We start from the raw sequence: 21,243 nt of genomic DNA on the forward strand, positions 1-21,243 counted from the left end.
GTCCTTGGCTTTCTAAAAGTCATATAAAGAACTGAGTCACTGTCTGCTGTAGAGCCTATTGATTAGATGGAAATTAGACAAATTCTTCCTTCTACTCATTTTCCTGTTTAAAATAATTCTGTTTTGTGGACTTAATTGACTTTGGTATATAAGGCCACCACCTTACTGCTGTTTGCAGTAATATTTCAAGCCTCATTTTAAGACATCCTAGAACATTTCCTTTCCAAAATCATGTATTGCAACTGCACAAAAAGGAACATTTGTTTGATAACTGAAAGGAAGCCTTTGAATATGACACACAGGAACAAAGTTTCCAATGAGCAGACAAAACAAGAGCCCTTTGCTGGTAGGTAAACCAGGGCCACATCTAGATTTGGGACAGATGGGGTCTTCATATCCCCCACGGTTTTATTCTTGTATTTGCTTTGGCCCAGAGTATGGCTCAGTCCCAGCCTGCTGGAGGGCACCTCCTCTGGAGAGCACTATGAGAACCGTAAGTCTTGTCCTGAGCTGAAGTGAAAAATGTGTTGAAGCCACAAACCAAGTCTCAAAAGCAAGGGAGCATTTCAAAGGCCTCACCTTCTGGCTGTATGCTCAGAGTGCCAAAACCTAGCAGCCAAGAAAGCTTTTATTTGTCATGACGAGAAGCCTGAAGTCCCAAAGTTGAGTATTGTGACTGACAGAGCTCATCGAGGAAATTCTCTGTGAGGGATTAGCAGAAGAGCAGGGTAACCTTTTCTCGATTTACTTCATTTTAAAAAATAATATTTTCTAAATTTTTAAATAATTCCAGTTTTAAAATTCACATTGAAATTCCCTTTTAAAAAATTGATAACCACAGCAGTACTGTATCTTGTTCAGTATGCTCTTTGAGGTTGTATTATTAGCGAATTAATGCCAGCAGTGGCTGAGGCTACGTATCCCCTGTTACCACCTGCTAGTTTCTGCAGTGGCTTCTGAACAGGGTTTTGTTGGGGGGATAAAACACTTTTGCAGAATAAGGAACTGCTTTCAGGGGAGGAAGGTCATGGTCTTTTGCATCAAGCAAAAATCCATGTTTTCTACCATTTTTTCATTCACCTAAATCTGTGATTGTGGCACACTGCAGTTGTCCATATCTCTGCTAAGTAAGCAAAGGGACTTTTTCTTTTGGGAAACTGGATGTTCTATGAAATCTGAAAAAGCACTCTCATGTTCTTGGGTAAGACATGAGTTTTGCAATTCAGTGAAATTTTCCTCTAGCATTTCCTTAATTGGGTTCAAGGATTAGGTGTTGCAGAAAAGACTGCAAGTGGGACATAGAGTAAATTAGGAGATTACAATGTGTTTCAGTTAACTTGGTGTTTGTTAGCCTTACTTTGACAGGTCAAGACAGCCTTCTGTTATCAGAATGCAAAATACATGTTTGTAAGCTTTAAAAATATATGCTGATATATTCACATATCCATACAAATATTCTTAAACACTGATGGAACCCTTCTAACAAAACTGATAGTTGTATGGTACCTTTCCACATACTATAGAAATAAATTTACACATTTGAATTATTTACCGTGATACATTTTTATATATAAGCAAGTATGCAATGGGGAAATACAAGACTGTGGGATGCCCACCTGCTATTCAGCTATTTTTCTGCTGTGGTATATTAATATTTTAATATTCAATATATATTTTCAAGTCAAATCCTGAAGTTCATGTTTGATTTTTATTCATTTCTTACTCTGGTACAGTCTCACTGATTTCCATTTCAACGTCCTGAATAAGAAGCATGTTGCACTCAGCAAGGATTTAGGATCTTGCCCTTGGGATCGGACTCATGTTTTTCTCCGCTCGTTCATTAAGCATAATCATGTTTCCTGTTTTTTTTTTTTTTTTTTTCCCAGAAGCTACCCAGTTTTGGGCCTTACCTGGAACAACGCAAAAAAATAATAGCTGAGAGCAAGATTAAACTGAAGGAACAGAGCATCGCTGCTGTGCTTCCCGAGAAAAAGCATTTCATCCCGAAGAAGCCCATTCCAGCAATCAAGGTAACAAAAATACATACTTAACGCATAAGAAATGATCAGCCATCAGGCAGTTGACATGCACAGTCATTTCTAGCAGTCTGAGTTGGTTATTACTGCTTTTAAGCTTGTTAGGGGGCATCAAAGACAACTATTTATGCAGACTTTCTAGCCTTTTAACTAAAATCAATGGGAAACGATTTGTGATGTACATGTATTGGTATTTCCCTAATGTCATTTTTCAGAACGAACCTATTCAGGCAATGGAACAGTAATTGTAGAATAGGGCGTGGGTAATGCCTTGAAGAACGAAGCAGAACTGTTAACAATTCCTTTCAGTTTGAATGGTAGAGTGTGAGCTCAGTTTTGCATGGTACCTTTTGATTACTTGCAATGTGCTAAATACCTCCATCTCATGTAGAATCAATGGAAAAGGTTGGTGTTCAGTAGATAGGAAAGCTGTGTCACGGGTTTTTAGATTGAACTTTTAAAGCTGAAGAATGTTTGTCTAAGCAGCTGATCCACTGTCTACAATGAGGAAATGTCAAGGTGGAAATAAAACCTGTGACCTCATCTCCTGCATAATCCATATGTTGGAGCTTTTCCCTTCCCTAAGGTAGCCAATAAATGTCAATAAAGTGAAACATCAGAAGCTAATTATTCTAGGTGTTCACTTTAAACTGTACTTAAACTTCATGTCTGAATAGGAAAAATAAGCAGGCAAAAAATTATTTTCCTTAAATCAGGATTCTTACGTAGGCCCTTTTATAAGGCAGTGTGAAAATCATATCTGTTGAGTTTGTTGACTCTCTTCCTCACATAGGTGAGAATATCAGATATGTGCAGATAGCTAACTTCCACTCTATGATCAGACCTGTAAGAATTCTTGTAAAAATAAGGCCAAACATAAAATAGAATATGACCAGTGGCTTAAAATAACACATAAATCCCAAAGGGATTTGGCAGTGTACCAACACATGCAGTACTCCAAGCTAACTGAAGAACTGCAGTACTGGCCAAGGAGAAGTTTTGAGTCATCTCCCTGTTTAAGTTAAATGGTTTATCGCTTCTGTGGAACTTTCTCCTTTTTTTTTGACTGCTTTTTTTTTGTTTATGTTATGCTATTGAAAATTGCTCCCCTCCTCTTATGCTGAGTTTCCCTTCTCTACGTATATAAAAAGTTCCAAAGAAAGCAGCCTACTCTTTTTTTTTTTTCCCCCCACTATGATGGGCATTTTCAAAGCCTGTTTGACCTCAGAGGTTTTATGGTTCTGTTCTCTTTGCAGGAAAGAGAGTATTGATGTGGGGGAAAAGAGAAAGAAGAAGCAACAGCCAATAACTGCATTTTCAATTAGATAGCTTGCTTCTGAGAACAGCAGAAAACGAAAAAAAAACTGGTACCATCCAAAAGCAAATAAACTGAATGAAGGAAGAAGTTTAGCAAGAGGGAAAAACAGACATAAAGACTTGAAACAACATAAATAAAAAGTTGAGGTCAATAATTTATCAAGCCTAACTCCAAGTACAAAAGCAAAAAAGAAGCAAGTGGTAGGAGATAGATTAAAAAGAAGAAAAGAAGCCCTACTGCAGGGAAGAGGAAAATTAATTCCCCAAAACAAAACCTTTTCTTTATAAAGACATTTAATACTTTTGTGTGGCATCTGTGAGGAGCTTCTCAGTCAGAGAAATCAGGCTAGTGTCTTTCACACCTTCATTTAAATGAGACTGAAAAAGACTGAAGCAATTAGAAGATGGTAGGAACCACTAAAGCTGATTCTTTGCAGTCTTTCAGCCTGACCATCTCTTTAGAAGTGAATGTTTTAACCGTAATGAGAAAAACAACGAGAGATGCCCACTAAGAAATAGAAACATACCTTGGTTTTGCCTGAAGTAGGGAACGTGGGAAATTTTAATAAATTTTATTATTAATAGATCCATCTATTATTATATTGTGAAGAAAATCTGCCAGGAAGATTCAAAATATTCATTAAGGAAGCTGAGTGACACTTAATGAAAAAAGGTGACTTAACTGATATCTTTTCCTGATCAGGAATCCTCCACAGAGAGAGGCAGAGGAATTCGTACTTGAGTGATTTATTTGTAACTGTCCAAAAAGCAATCACATTTGGAATTATGAATTCCAGACTGCCTCCAAGCTGTTCTGTCTTGGCTGACCCTCTAGAGAGAGGAGAGAATACAGTCTGTTAGTTCAGACTAGGATATCAGGAGGTGGGAATGGCCAGCTCTAATAGCTAGTCCCAGCCTAACTCTAGTTCTCTGGAGCAGTGAAGAGTTATGCTTGAAAGCTGATTGGACCTGGGAGGTAGCTGTCCTTGAAAGAGCTATGGCCCCTGCTTTGGCTGGTTGTATTTTTGGAGGGTTGCTGCAAATTTCCTGATGCTTTCCCAGAACTCCCTCATCTGTCTGATCAGCTCTTGGGTTGGTAATATGTAAATTCCAACATTTATTAAAATTCCACATACTGACAAAGTGCCTTCTTTTTTATACATTTAAAACCCCTCTGTTATCCTCCAAAATCTAATTTAATTTTTGGATGGCCTTTCCCATGGCTTTTCTCTTTATTTTCTCTATTTTTCAATATTAATTGAAACTGCATACTTGGATATTCAGCAGAGTTGTTTCTTCCTTTCTCACTTGTCTGTAATATCAGACATGGATATGTGTGCTGGATCTTTTCTTTTCAGTTCCATTTTTGTACAGCTCCATACATGTATCTGCCTACCTCAGGTTACCTCCTGATTACTGTTATTTTTTTCTTTATACATTCCTGTGGTTTTTGCCTAATAATTGAATTCTTTGTCTTTCAGGGCCTATACCATAATATTAAATCATCCTTTATCTGCTTCTTTCGTTTCTTCCTTTTTTAGTCTACAAGTCTGGCTGTAGAGATTGCCCTGCTTGGTAGTTTAAGCACTCTGGCACAGCTCTGTCATCTTAGATAAGGCATGATATGTTGTTCTACCTGTTGGAAAAATATCCATAGAAATCCTCAAGCTTAAATTCCTTGTGTTTGCACTATTTCTCACCCTCGTGTGTATAGCTATGTTTACATAGTCTTTTGCATATATGCAAGTCTTTTCATTTGATGCTGTAAGCACCCAGTGGGAAGCCAGCTAGATTCACCTTGGGAGGCATCTAGCCACATTTAGTCCAGTGCTGCACTCAGTCTATGAAGTCCTGAGAGGTGAGGTATACTGATCTACACACAGCACTACTGTGCCACAACTGTGTACCATTTGGGTCCTTCCTGGCACATACCTGTGTGGCTCAGCATGAGTAGTTTTAGCTTATGCTTGCCTTCGTGGAAAAGACAATATTTTAGCCTTTATCATAAATGTGGAGTTGTAGCGTATTTCAGGTGGAAATACGCATGTGTCTCCCAAAATTTATGGGACTCTAAGTCTGTTTCCCAAGTATTTGCTCCAACATGAATCACTCCTGCAGCAGCCCATAATGGGATCTTCTCTATCACAGTACCTCAGAGAATATTCTCATTATGTATGATAGTTTAAGCAAATTTAAGTTAGTCTTCCAATATGGGGAGAAATTCTAAAGTACAAACCTCCTTTTTCCTTCCCCACTCTGACTGTAGGAGGATTGTATTAAGTGGGAATAGAGCAGAGTAGAGTAGAGTAGGATAGATTATTTTGGTTGGAAGGGACCTACAATGATCATTTAGTCTAGGTGCCTGACCAATTCAGGGCTGACCAGAAGCTCAAGCATGTTAATAAGGGTGTTGTCCACATGTGTCTTAAACACTGACATGCTTGGGGCATTAACCACCTCTCTAGAAAGCCTGTTCCAGTGTCTGACCACCCTCTTGGTAAATAAATGCTTCCTAATGTCCAGTCTAAACCTCCCCTGGCACAGTTTTGACCCATTCCCATGCGTCCTATCACTGATACCAGGGAGAAGAAACCAACATCTTACTCCCCACTTACCCTCCTCAGGAAGCTATAGAAAGTGATGAGGTCACCCCTCAGCTTCCTTTTCTCCAGACCAGAGAAACCCAGGCTCATTAGTAGCACATTCTGTCCAGCCCTTTCACCAGATTTGTGGCCCTCCTCTGGATGCATTTGAGTACCTGAACATCCTTCTTAAATTGTAGGGCCCAGAAACAGAAACGGTACTCATAGTGAGGCCGCCCCAGTGCTGAATACAGAGGGGTAATCACCTCCTTTGACTGGATGGTTCTGATGAGTTTTATGCACCCCAGGACTGGTTGGCCCTCTTGGCTGCCAGGACACACTGCTGACTGATACTGAGCCTGCTGTCAACCAACACTCCCAAATTCCTTCCTGCAGAGCTGCTTTCCAGCCACTCCTCTCCCAGTTTACACTTGTGCCCAGCATCACTCCATCCTTGGTGCAGAATACAGCATTTGAACTTGTTAAATTTCATCCCATTAGTCACAGCACAATGCTCCAGTCTAGTTAGGTCCTTCTGTAAGGCTGCCATAGCACTAGCAGCTGGTAAGAGGATGGACACTGTGCTACTATATGTAAAACTGGAATGACTGTGTATTCCAGACTAAGGCTAATTAATATAAAAAACAGAATTACAGTCATTATGGTGCTGTTTTCTGTCTTAACAACTCCCTAGTTTGCTTGTCTCTTGCCAGGACAGCACATCACACAAGTTTTCATCAGCTGTCCATGGTGTCTCCTACTGGGTTTTCTCTTGCAGCTTTCTTTGATCTAGAATGTATCTGTTTGTCAAACTGCATTTTTTTCACCATGATAGTACCTTTTAATCTAGTTTTATAAAATACCTATGAAGTTCTTTGGATTTTCTTTAGTTTAATTTAAACTAAAATCTGTATCAACTCTATAGTCTTCTGGTTCAAATCTTTCCCTGAATCAAATGCAAGCATATTAAACGGGATCATATCTGAAACAGAAAACTGAGGCACTTTGTTAATATTTTGCCTTCTGTGAACATTGGTCATTGTATTTTAGTTCTTTATTTTCCTTTGTTTAGCCAACTTGCAATCCCACTTCATGGCCACTTAATTTCACATCTCTGGTGTTCAAGGCTTGTGTCAGAGGCCTATTGAATTACAAAATTTGCCAATTGTTTATTTACTTATTTATTTGTTGCCTCACAGCCTTCATAAAATGTTGTAGTGCATTCACAAGGCATAATTTTCATTACAGAAGCCATACTGAATTACATAGTAAAGGTTCATTTGACTTATTTTGTAAGTCCCTCTTTAGCTAGTACTGCAACTGTTATACTTGCTTTACTGAAACAAGGCTTAGAGGTCCCTAAATCCCAGAGCACATTTAAAAACCTTTTTAACTATTGGCAAAGCATCTGTAATCTTTCAGTGTAAGCTAATTTTAACAAGATTACATATTTTTATTAGCCACTGTGCTATAAATTGACCCTGGTCATGTATCCTCAGATTCTGGTGACTTTTTCTTCTTTAAACCATATTTTTTTTCCACATATTTCTTCTTTTCATCTCTGAAAGTACCTTGCCTTTATTACTGAAAAAAAGAACAGGCAGAAGGCAGGTATCTCCCTAATGGAGATAAACACTGGTAGAGAGTCATTTACTTTCTTTGCAATGTTTCATCCTCTTTCCTTGCTCTCTCTGTATCCTAGTGAGGGCATTTCTGCACAGCCCCTTGTTCTTTCACCACCGATTTAATAACTGCCCTAACATCCCATAAATAATAATGAATGGATAGAGTGCTTGGGATCAAGTGCACAACTTTGCTGTATAAATGGAAGATGCTTTCTTACGAGTTTTTTACATTGCTTGATGGTGAGTCAACTTAAGCATTTGTATCATTGTCAGTGGTCCCTTGGAGAACTGAAGGCTGAGGCTGAGGCATAGACTGCTGTTCACAACTGGCAGACCTCTACTTCTGTCAATCTAAAGACTACCCTACTTTCTTTACCTGCTGTTGCTGTCAGCTTCAAGTGCACCAAGTTCCTAGTCAGAGAACCTTCCTGCGATGTTCTTTATCTCTAGACCACAGTGTGTCTTTTACAATGTGGTCTGGTTGAAGTTGGACACAGCTGGTCTATGAGGAGCCACACCTGAACCATGAATTGTATTTACACATATAGGTTTACTAATACGATGACTTATCAAAAGCTAATCACTGTAAAATGTTTGCTATATTAACATTAAAAATGAAGCTATACTAATAAAAATAGCATTGTTGAAATAACACCCTACTGAACAGATCTACTTCTTGTGTATACTCAAAACCGCATCTACCTAGCTTAGTGAGAAAATGAATTTTTTTCTGTACTCATTAGTAACATAAAACTAATGGATCCTGCTCTAATTGTCTCCGTAGCAACTGAATTCCTGCCAGTTCCAGTAGCATGACTAAATTCCTCTCCCAGTTTGTACAGTACAGTTTTGTTGAGAAGAGCGGTACAGTAAAGCTGCAATCAAATGGAGCACTCTAGGTCCATGAGATTGAAAAGGTGTAACTTAGAAAAAAATTTAACTTCTGGCTTTTTTTGTTTGTTTAATTGCTGCTGGTAATGCATAAGCCAGAAAGAACACAGCTTGACTTTCAGAACTTGTCTTCTGTTGGGACGTCTTGCAGTTGGAAAAAAATAAATGTACTGTAAATAGTGCAAATTTGATCTGGGGGCCATTGAGAGATATGAGGATTGGAATCCCTCAGTGCTGTTTTAGACAGTTGCTTTTTGGAGTGAAACTGCACTTTAAACAGTGAAAGCTGAATATTTCTTGCTGTACTGTTTATTTTCTTCCAAACGTCTATGAGTTGCTAGAACCAAGAAACTCTGAGATATCTTGAGGTTCTGTAAAAGAGTGCACCTGCAAAACATCTTTGAAGTACCATTGCTTTTTTAGTCAATAAAGTGTTGAGATTTTGCAGATTAATAAAGACACCATTTTTGCTTGAGAGAAAGAAGTGATTAAAAGACACAACACCCAGGACTGTAAATGAGCAGTAAGTCATTGACACAGTCTTTTGAAATCACTTTCAGCCCTCTAAAATGCCACCATCCTCTCTATTTGGGATTCTAAGTCCCCAGAAGTGTATTTTGTGAGATGTGTGAGGTGAGATTTGGTTACAAATTCAGAAATCACTGTGCCATATGCATTGTTTGTGTTATTCCCTTTGTAAGTTTGTAGCTGGAAGAATCTGTCTTGTTCATTTCTTGTTCTTGTTCATTTCCTGAACTGTCTCCCTCCTGTCCCTCAGTTGCTTCTCTGGAAAACCATTAACTACCTCCTTCCTTTCCTATTTAAAAAGCCTTTTCTAATTTCCAGCTTTAAATCTATTCATGGCTGGCTTATATTCATGTTCTTATGCCAACATTGTCCTTTAATTTAAATAGATCCTTTCCCTCCCTGATATATATAAAGACACCTCATATTCCTGCTCTATCTTCCTACCCTAAACATCCTGATAGGCAACTTTTGTCTTCTCTCACATGCCAAACCCTCCATCCCATGCTTATCTGAGTAGCCCATCTCTTCAGCCTCCTTGTGCTTTGTGGATTTTGTTATCATCCAAACAATACTTAAAGAATACAAATATGAATCCAGTACCTCCCTGAGAAAACTGTTAATTTTCTATGCTGTTTAAACATCTGATTTTGTTAGATAAAATAGCCCTTCACTATCAGGAATCTCCCCATGTTGATACTTTCACAACATGAGTAAGCAATGGAAAGCTACTTGATTGTATGTTGTAGAGGGTTTACACCATTTCTTCAAATTCATCAGTGCACAGATCAGTTACTTGCAGTCCACACATGCATCGTGATGTACTGTGGAATGTTTGGGGGCTATATGCACAAAAGAGAGGCATGTAGGATGCTTAGTATTGCTGGGGACAGTAGATCACACAAAGACAAGTGTATTTGAAACCTGTAGCAAGTGTAATACAGACAAGCCTACATGGATCTTGAAACAACCTGGAGCTGAATTCTACAACTACAATTTTTTAGCTGATACAGAAAACTGCAGAAACCAGAGACCTGTAGCAAACTGAAAACTGCTGAGCAATTCCCAGTAAATGCATTAACTTTTTTGAGTAGGACATGGAAATTAAAATACAGGGGTGCAAGCAGTAGTTCCTAAGAGATCACGTTTGATTGAGTTAGCTACTGTAGCTCATCAGTGGAGGCACAGTACAGGACTGTGTGTTCAAGCCTAGTCCTTTACAATACCAAAGTAAAAACTGTTAGCTGAAACACTTTCATGGCAGTTAATTGACCTTTTACAGTGGTTTAAGCAAACAGATTTTGCTTCAGATTTGCAGTGAATTTGAACCACGCACATAATCAGCTTGCACAGCTCTATTGATGAGTGCTAACTCATTAAGCTGTGGTAACTTGCTCATAGTCATCTGTCCACACTCATCCTGCTGCCTTTAGCAATATGCCATAGCTGTTTTATGCTGGAAGAACATTGATGTTCTCTACATGCTGCTGCGAAGAACTGGAAGGCTTTTAGCATTGAATGAATGCAATCAATTTATTTCACAAGTCAGCTTCTTAGGGATTTGGCAGAGAAAACATTTCAGTGTTTTTGGAACAAGAAAAGAGTACGATTTCCTTATCCTTCTTCATGGGCTTCAGATATGGTTGAACTTCCTACCTAAACTGTCATTAAGAACTTTGTAGATCCTACCATTAAACCCAGCAAGCAAAGAAATTTGTCTCATTGCATAAAGATAATACTGTAATTTAAGTGCTGAGTCATTCATTCAGGAAGTAGAGCTGTTGCTGCAAGTTCTCAACAGACTCAGGAAGACAAGGTTGGACCCATTTTTGCATTTAATTCCCATAACAGAGCTTTCCTTTAGAGCTCATATTGATAAAGTGACATTACTTTATGGTTGTGATGTGGCATAGGAATAATTGGGGATGCCTATTTTGTTTGCAAGTAAGGTTGCCCAAAGTAAGATTTGCAATAAAAATTTAAGTTATTATAATCCAGTTCTTCTGCAATAACTGAAAACAATATGAAGAGCATTGTATGTGATTATAAATTATACAGGTTAAAAAATAGGATACTAGCACATACTTAAAACAGTTGCTAATAATTTCAGAATAATTTTTTGACTGGTAGAAATAAGTTAAGTATTGCTTCTTAAAACATATTGAGAAACAGAATACAAAAAGAAAACCTTATCCTGTTTCTTGGTGAAGCAAGACCAAAGGTAAACATTAGAAGCCTGTAATTCTGTGTCTTGTATTTGGCTTGATCTTGAGCATTTTTCGGTTGACTCGGATCAAATTCCACATTCTAAATCATAATGACTTCTTGGTTTATGACAGACTTTGAAGCCAGTTATGCTCTCCTATCACTCAACAAGATTTCTCTAATACTTAACAGTTATACCTCTTTTTAAAGCGAAACTAAAACGTATTATTGCATCACATATCCTTCATTTACTGAGCCAAACCTTATCTTAACAATGTAGAATTTTGCACCTGGAATTGAATTATTTTGCAGCGCGGGAACCATTGTAGAAGCATGTTTAGTAAACTTATAAAATACCCAGGGAACCAATGCTGTGCCACACAGTGAATCCTTTAAAATGCAGTGATGTTCATCATCTGTGCTATACTTCCACAAGTTAAACGAATTTAACTGAGGGATATCTGTAGTCCGAATGACCTGGGTCTTGTCCCATCTCTACCATTGACTCGGTGAACTACCACTAAACTATGCAGTTTCCCTTGATGGAAAGTGGAAATGTATTGCATCAAGTAGGTTCCAACCGGCTTCTTTTAGAGGGCATGTCTTCCCCTTCTGGTATGTACCCACATACCCATATGTCTTGCCATACACCTTTGAAGTTAACAGAACTGAATCAAGACGTAGACCTCAGCTTGCTTCTGTGCAGTGTTTGCTCTAACCAGATGAGCATGTATTTCGCACATTTTGCCAGAGAGAAAAGTTGTTGTTCTATCTGTCAGCTTATTTGATCATGCCCCTTTCTTTTCTTTCTGTGAGTTCTTAAATCTGTGCTAATGAGAAATGACCAAGGATGATCTGATTGTTTGTAGCATGTCACTCCAGTTTTGTGCTCCATTTTGTTCCTTGAAATTTCACACAATAATGGCAAAACAATAGCACATTCAAAATAAAGTACTAAATGAGTAACCTGTTTGTAGAATGTGTTTGTATAGAAAAATATACTTCTAGTGCTGCCCACATTCAAAATGTGCCTATATGGAGCTTTCTTTTTATTTTACAGGAGGTATGAAGGTCATAAACTTGGAAATTTATACAAAAGATCCTAAACATCATCACAATGCATGGTCAAATCTTCCATATCAAAGTACTAGAGAGTGCTCCTGTGCAGCTATAGAAACTGCTTAGGTATCTTCTAAATGAGTCAATAACTTCTTTTTTCCCTAGGATGTAATTGGAAAAGCACTGCAGTATATTGGAACATATGGTGAGCTCTGCAACACAGAGCAAGTTGTGGCTCTGATTGACGAGGAGATGTGTATCAACTGTGGCAAATGTTACATGACCTGTAATGATTCTGGCTACCAGGTAAGAGCACAGCTGTAATTAGCAGAAAGGCACGAAGAGTTATTTTTCTGCTGGTGGGAAGAAAGAATCCACCTTCTGCTAATGAGCAGGTGGTAAAAACAGATGTCTAAACTATTGGATTTGAACCCCAGCGTGCTCCTAGGCTATGCAGTGCAAGCCTTGCCTGAGCTGTGTGCCTGGTGGTGAGAACACCACCCAGCATGGCTTCTTTGTGAGGGCTACACAAAGTGCACTGGGTCTTGCTGCCTTGCTCTGGGTCACTCTCCCTGTCTCTCCCTGGGAGTAGGAATTGGGATTCTTTTTAAGAGGAAGAAAATGAAGGAGACCCAAGTTGGATGGCAATAAATGTAGGTCTTTGATGGTTTTCAAGTACACGAGTGAGAAAGGGAAGAATGTATCCTTTCCACCAAGGGGATGTGGGGAGACAAGAGCTGTTCTTATTGCCAAATGCTTTTTAAGAAACCTAGTTGTCGTTCCATCAGTGTAACTGAGCTTCGACTAATTCCGGTCTCGGGCAGGTGGGTTTTTTGTTTTGATCTTGATTGAGGTACAAATCCTTTCTCCAGTATAGCTGCCAGGCTATAAAGCAGCAGGCTGAAGTTTGCAGAAATCATTGCGACCAGAAATAGCATGATTTTGAGCTGGGGCTCCTGTTTGCAGCAAAGTATGTCTCTGATTTCTCTCAGCACGGTAACATAAGTTGTATGAAAGATGTCAGCATTTCTACGTGCCATTCCTTCCCCTGTCCATTGGTGCTGATGAACTGGTCTGCAGTAGAAGGGACAGTACAGGAGGACCCATGTTCTTTCAGAAAACCAAAATGTGGTCTAGCATAACCCCCATGGAATCCAATATGCAGCAAACAAAAATTTCTGCATGAATTTTCAATATTCATCCAAATGCAGGAATATTTAAATTAATTTAGTCTAATCAATAGTAGGTCTGATGAATTTAACTACATGCAGTCAAAGAAAGAAGTCTTCCCATTTAAAATCATCTCCTGCCATTGAAACAAGTGTGTCAGAGCACTAGACATGTTTTTTTTCCCACTGATATGAGAAAATTAATACTGTGTTTATACCAGATTAGATTATTCCAGTAGCCTTTAACACTCTTAATTTCTTCTTGACGCTGCAAGGTGAACATCTCATCTCTCTTCATCAGATTCCCGGTGAAGAAGGAATATATAGCCCTTGGACAGCAAAATACTGTGTTTATATTTACTAAAACTTTCTTTTCTCTTAGTGGAGAAAAAATCAGCACCGTAAGGACCAAAGTTTAAAACCCCAGGAGGTTTTCTAAGCAGACACAAAAAAAATGTTTTCCCCTTAATTAAATAAGGAAATTGAAAAGAAATTAATCGCAATGAATTGTAAAGAAATTCTTAATTGCAAAGAAATCATGTGTGTGTGTCCCCCTTCAAAACGGCATCTGCTGTATGCTTCTATTTGTTTCAAAAAGATCCATGCTGGTCTGTGGAGCTATCACCTTGTATGACTCCAACAGAAAAGCTTTCCTTAATTTAAAGTTAGCACTGTATTCCTGAATTCCTCTGCCTCTTTGAACTCCCTTTCAAGATGTGCATTGCTGTTAGGGAGAGAGGAAGGAGTCTTCTTAACTATTCACAAGCCAAAGCTCTCTTTGTGCTCAAGCTAAAACTAGAACTTGCAGACTCAGGGCAGTGGTACCTACTTCATGCCCTTACTCTTGCTACAGCAACTTCTGCACTTTCCTAACAGTGAAACCACAAAGGCTGCAAATCCACCTTTGGAGCCAACCTGCAGCACCATCTACTACCTCCCATCTCTTCCCTGGCTACACCAGTTGCTGAGAGTGATTAGGGATATTTGCTAAGGCATCACTTGTTCGCAGAGAAGCAAGTTCAGGTTTCAGGCCTCATTTTTCTTTCTTAAAACTCTTAAAAGTAGATAATCAGTGGGTCTTGGTTTATTTTTTACTTTTCTAGGCTTGCTTCTTAGATATTGAAGCTTTTGTGGTTGTCTGATTCTTTTGTTTTTGCTTTTAATTGCCATTTCTGTTACACCAGGAGCTTATTTCATTGAGACTGCAATTGTTATTTTACATTCAAATACACTTATCACCCTAATTGGTAATGAGGATTCACTGCATGGACACGTGAGAACTAAAGCAAGCTCTGCCTGCCCAAAGCTCAGATATCCCTTTCAAAGATTTGCAAAGGAAAATAATCATACAAGGCACGGCGTGTTGTGTTTTTCTCTACTATTTATTAAATTAGATTGTTTCTGCTGTGCTGAAAATAAAAGTTAAAAGAATGCATTGTGGCCAACGTTGTGCTGAAGCCGTGCAGGCATGGTCTGGTGACTTCTCTGAAGCAATAACCCTGGTAAATTGCTGGCTTACAAAATACCTCCTTCACACAAAGGAGAAATATCCCTCTGGGAGTTGAAACATGATGGGCCAAGCTCCTCCTTTTGCAATCAGCCCGTGTGACCCGTGAGCTTTCACTGAGGTATAATTTGGCCCATATTTCTAATTCTAAACCGTCAGAGGGGAGGCGGGAGGGGGGGTTTGTTCCCTGCCAGTTGAACGGTTGCTATAGCTGCAGCACAGAATCACACCAAGACGTCTCCAAGCGCCGTGGCGCGGGAAGCGCAGGCACTAAAATGGGAGCGGTTTTGACCTTTTCCATGAGCGACATCCATCACGTTTATTCCTGTCCGCAGGCTATCCAGTTTGATCCCGAGACCCACTTGCCCACGGTTACTGAGAGCTGCACGGGCTGCACCCTGTGTCTCAGTGTCTGCCCTGTTATCGACTGCATCCGCATGGTTTCCAGGACAACTCCCTACGAACCGAAGCGCGGGCTGCCCTTAGCCCTGAACCCCGCGTGCTGAGCCGGCCAGTCCCACAGCTAGTGTCAACCCTATGCTTCTTGGATGCAATCGATCTGCTTTCTAATTAGTCTTGGAAAAATCCACTTTTATTCCAAAAAATCATCACATTGACAATCATTGCACTGACCGCTACGTTTTCCGATGATTATGTTTACAACAATTAGAATTTGAAATTACAGAAAGGCAGCAATTAGTCACTCGTGGCTGTCAGTCGTCCACTATTTGAAGTGTAACTTTCTCCTTACAGTTCATGCTGTAATTTCAAAATTTCTCTATATAGGCACTTTAATCTGTATGTATTTTCTGGCTGTAAATATAATTAAGAAAGCATTTGTAATGAGCTACAAATCAATGTACAAGCGAACTGTTTTCAAGGAGGCATTTTGTAATTAAACATTACATTTAGTTTTAAAAGAGTTTCTTAGAAGATGTAATTAACTATATAGCATTCAAACAAAGCAATGTGGCTTCTATTTTTCTATGGGAGGAAATGAAAGGGAGTTTAAAATAGGATTTAAGAACTGGATTAATCGCTTTCAACTACTGCAGCATATGGTAGTGTATTTTTATAATCCTTCCTAATTCTTTCTCACACTAGTCACTTTATAGAATAAATTTGCTGTGCACTCACACATGCTGGACTCTTCAGATTTTTGTGTTGCATGGATAGTTTGATCGTTACTTTTCCCCCCAGTGAACACTCGTAACATCTCTCTGAAAATGGTTAAACCAGCTTATTATGAAGTCCAGGTTGCATTTCAGGATTCTGGGATGTGACAACATTTTTTGCTCCAAGCTCATCCTCTAAATAACTTTTTAATTGTGCCAATTAATGTTCCAGAATGTACATGTTACAGGTCAGAGAACTGATTACGTGCAAATGGAATACACACCCTGCAGACTGCGTTTTCCAGACACAGACATATAGGGCAAACTGGCAAGATGATTTCCCCCAGTGCCAATTCTTCATACTTGTTGGTTATGTACGGTTATAATAGTTTCGCTACCAAAAAGAAGTATTAGATTTGTCTGTCTCACTAAACAGTATCTCAGTTTTAATCCATTTTTCATTCACAGTAGGAACCTTCTAATGTGAACATATTGCTGTCTGCTTTACTCCACTTAAGAATATAAAGCCTTTAGTTTCATAATAATAATAAATGATCTATCAGTTCAATTTCTTATACCCTATGTTGTGATCAGCAAAAAGCTTTTACCAAAAATACATCCTGACTTTTCTTTCTTGATTTATGAATTGTGCACTGAATTATAAATAAATGCTGAAACAAACTTGAGTCTGGTTGTGGCGTTTTCTTTTTCATTTTCTAAACAGATTTTTCTTTTAGAGAAAGTTCATGTGGCATTTCATGATCTCTAAAATGCACTCCAGGAATCATTAATGAGTTAATTCATGTGTACATTATTCCATTAATGGTGTACAGTGCAGAATGTAGCATGCTCTTGGCCCCGCTCTGGCACCTCTTTGTCTGCCTTTGACTTGGCTTCCTTTTGCATTCCTTCCCCCCACACACACACTTGTGTGCACATGTATGTACACTCTGTGTCACTCTAATGTTTTGAAGTGTCATTTCATTTAGTATCCTTGCTCCACCAACACCGTTTTGCTGACATTTTAGGCTTGCTTGATGAGATCCCTTGGCAGGCTCAAGCCCAGTGTCTCCACTACAGCTTTTTCTTCATACTTTAATTGCTCTCTTCATCACTGTGGATTTTTCACACTCAGATGAGAACAGGAACAGATAGTTGTACTGCTTAGAAAATATTTGCCCGAAATTTCTTAGAGCTCTTGGTCTTCTGGTAGTTTCTTATCTTATGTGAACTATAGAGGACTGACAGGAAGAACAAGCTTTTTTGTGAATGTTAGGGGCAAAGTCTGAAGAGTCGCTGCAAGTACAGTTCGTACCTCTTCCAAGGAGATGACTGACAGACAGCAGGCTCTTGAGTGGGGCAGAAGGAAACATCAAAATGAGATCACCTGCAGGTAACATTTTATGTTCTCAGCAGATGCAAGGAAAAGTATCTATCTTCTTCCAGGCTGTACCCATGTTCTTATTTTGTATGCTACCTACCACAAACCCTGAGGGTGAGAGGCGGTGTGTCATCTGTGACTGAACTGGCCAGCTTCTCCAGGTCTTCCGTTGCTGCATCATCAGACCCGATCACCTTACTACCCTGAAGCATCACATCTGATGGATTCTTTTCAATACAGGGCAATGCCAAGAGACCTCATTTAAGTAGTTAAGCACACGTATGTCAGAAATGTAGCAGCAAAATTGGAGCTTTTCCTAGGATATTCAATAGTAGCATGACATCCAGTATTCCAAAGTAGCTATAAAGTAATCTTTGGACGAGTAAAGGCATCGTTATCTGGATTAACAATCACAATTATTATCAAGACTGTAATTTGTTTACCAAAGACGGAATAATGGTTATATTATGCAGGTTTCTCACTACCTGCCCTGTCCCCTACTCTTCCTCTGTCAAGTCTGTTAAGAGTTTCAGGAAATGCATTAAATGAATGTGAATACTTTCTAACTCTGACAGTCAGCAATAAATCTCTGTGTTGCACTAACTTGGAGAAATGGCCACATTCAGGTCTACTGCAGGACTGTCTTTAAGTCACCAATTTAAGGCCAGGTGTAAACAGGTAGGGGAGAGCCCCACAAAGGATGTATTCCTGGGGTTTATAGGTTTTTCACATCCATCTTGGAGAATCCATCCCATTCAGCACATTCAAGAGCCAAGGAAACAAATCAGAAAAATCTGGCCTATTCTGCAAATGCTGTAGCCAGTTATTAAAAAGTGGGATATGAATTTTCAAAGTGTAAAAGGTTCCAAATTAAGCTCATATATCTCAGTGATTTAGTTGCACGTTTAAGGAATTGTGTATTATTAAAGACATGCTGGGCGAGAACCTGCAACCCTAGCCCTCACAGTTTTCAGACACGTTATCCTATTGATTACTGTTATAAAATATTGTAAACTATATTTGACAAATTATGATGGAAATGCCATAGCTCATCTTCCAGTAGCACATTCGAATTCACATCGTATTCCGGAACAGAAAAAGCTCCCCATGTTCAGTGTATGCTCTGCAGTCCAAGAAATACTTGAAAAAGCTGCCAAATCTGCTTGTGTGAATCCCAATGCAGCCATACATGCTTATTGGAAAAAGAGCTGGTTTTGCCTTGTTAACACACTACATAAGCAGTTTGGGTTTTGGCCTCCAAGATGAACACGCATAATATTTCCAAGTCGCTGGATGGCAACATTAATAGCCACATTTGAAAAATTATACAGGATTTTAAAAATACATAATTTCCTGATTTAAAATGAAATATTAATTTGATCTCTTGGCAAAATTAAGCCTAGCTTTTGTGCATGAATCTGATGGGTGGGCTGTATCTCCAGTGTTGAAGCCAATGTACATGTCTACCGCTCCTTGCTCTGATGCTTAACCAAGCACGAGAGGAAGCCTGTACAGGAGCCCATTTACTCATTTCATAAAATTTGGCAGGAGCAAAATGCAAGTTACCTGTCCAGACTCACTGCCCCTGTTTGTTGTGTCTTGGAGGACACCGGGCTTTCCACTCTGTGGTCTCTGGGAGAGGTGACTCAGCAGCCACAGAGCGGCTCCTTGCCATTTCTGCAGCCTCCCTGCCTTCCAGCACGTATTACTGTCACCTTGGCTCCTCCAGCTTGGGTGACTTTAAGCTTTTTACCTCAAGGTGGCAAAAGTGATTGCTAAATAAAAGGCATACTATCCAGACCCCAGCTGAGTGCCATCAACCCCATGCCACTTTGTTTAATACAATCCAAGACTATAGCCTTAGAAATGTAATGTTAAGCATAGATATGTCCTATCAATAAGAAGCTCCTGCCCATGTATTCTGTATGTATGTTTCATTATTTACCTACTGTAACATGGGGTTGAGTGTGTTGTTAAAATTTTATATTTTTCAACGTTTCCTAGTAGAAAATATTTTTTTTTGATAAAATATTTATTTTATTGGCAAAGGTTTAACTTCACCCGCCTGCTCTATTTCTTTGATGAACTGTGGAAGATAGGTTTTCATTTGCAACATCTGGCAACCTGGCAGACTCTCTCGGCAGCTGGATTGGTAACTTCAGAGTTGCTTCTGGGTCTTTCGTATAATTAGTCTGCTTATGGGCCATCTGGGTCGCTTCATCTTTGCTGTTGCCATTTCCTTTGTTTTCTGAGGAACTGTAAATGCTCCAGTTATTTCTCCAGGAGATCAGTTTTTAATAACTCTTCCTCAAGTTGGTCTGCTGGGTCTTATGCAAAAATCCACACTGGCCTTGCTCAGGAGCAGACACACACACCCCCACACACACAATTTAGACAGCACTTGCCTGTCTACATCACATGGCTCTTTCCACATAGTTGGTACCTAGAATCTTTAAGACTAGAGCAGCAAATAAATAGCTTCAAGTTGTTTCTTACCTGTTTTTGAGGTTGAGAAGAATCTTAATATGTCACTTTCATACAAGTTGACTAAAGCAGTGGCAACCATTGATCTGGCTTGTCTTTTTTTTTTTTTTTTTTTTTTAAAGACCAAATATTTTACGTCGTCAACATTGTGATACACTTAAAGTCACATCTCAGAATTATAGCCTTCAGTGATAAGTGCTCTTCTGTTGCATTTTATCCAAGAAAGGGGCAGTCAGTATCAAATGCCTCCAGTGGGCAGCTCACACTGGTAATTGCCAATAAGAGTCACACACACCACCAGCTAGACCTAATCATCCTCCTAAAGGACATTTTTCTCACCTGTTTAGTCTAGAGACTTCTTATCAGCACAGCTTTTACTTCTGCTTAATGGAGCCTCATCACTGAAATCTTCATATTCAATTTTTGAGAAATAATGTTTCTTGGGAACTGAAATCCCATTATCAAACAAATCAGGTGGCCTGCAGATAAAAGTCATCCACTTTGTGCAGGTGCATGACACTGAATTTTGTATGTCTGAGCTCAGCAAGGGAAGTCAATGCCTCCTGTTTCGCCTATGGGTGTGCTAGATTTACTCTTTTTTATTTGAGGCAAAGGGAACGATGTGGTGGTTGGTGAATCCCACTGTAATGAAAGGGAGCCAAAGTGAATGGAAGTCATCCTGCGCTGTGGGATGAAACACTGGGGCTGAGCAGTGCCAGCACCCCTCCTGGGCAGGTCTTCTCCAAGGAAGTGCTGGTTGTGCTCCTCTGAAGGGCAGAGTGGGCATGCCATTTTCCTTTGCTTTCATATAGCCTTCTTTAACACTCATCACCATCATCATCATAACAGTCTGGCCTCTTTGCTGCTGGCAAGATCACGGGTCACCCTTTCCATGACTTTGATGTTAAAATAAAAGCAAGCACTACAGGATTCCTTACTGAGGACTTTATGAATTATTTTTACTTAAAACCTGGCACGATACAAGAGAAGGGGCTATGACATCTATGACTATGAAAGACTATGAAGTTTATCTAACAGGATGGTAAGCACAATTATGTCTTGGTGTTAGGGCTAGCACTGCAGTGATTTCCCGTGCAGGCACCTGCTTCGTAGCTGTAGGAACTTCCCATTGTAACACATTTGCCAGTTCACCTTCACATGCAGAGCAGTCTTTTGAAAGAGCCCCACGCTGCACTCTATGGATCTTTTCTGACAATTGTGCATAGGTAAATCCCTTTCAGAAGTTTTATGAGGTGCAAACATATATGCTATTTTGTGCTACTAGCCTATTTATTGGATTAGCTTGAGGATTTGGTGCAAAAGCTTAAGATGATATTGAAAACACAC

The 21,243-nt window shown here is 39.3% G+C and overlaps 1 protein-coding gene across 1 annotated transcript; it reads left to right on the plus strand.

Annotated features, from left to right (window-relative positions):
- Positions 1-1,886: 1,886 nt before the first annotated feature.
- On the plus strand, positions 1,887-15,422 carry LOC103772614 (dihydropyrimidine dehydrogenase [NADP(+)]-like; the record flags this gene model as incomplete). Its single annotated transcript, XM_008939953.1, has 3 exons — positions 1,887-2,030; positions 12,406-12,546; positions 15,252-15,422. Coding segments are annotated over 3 exons (456 nt in total), but the record flags the coding sequence as incomplete, so codon positions are not given.
- Positions 15,423-21,243: the final 5,821 nt, after the last annotated feature.

This window comes from Merops nubicus, unplaced genomic scaffold (genome assembly GCF_000691845.1).
Source record: "Merops nubicus isolate BGI_N331 unplaced genomic scaffold, ASM69184v1 scaffold6645, whole genome shotgun sequence".
In the NCBI taxonomy this organism is placed as follows: domain Eukaryota; kingdom Metazoa; phylum Chordata; class Aves; order Coraciiformes; family Meropidae; genus Merops; species Merops nubicus.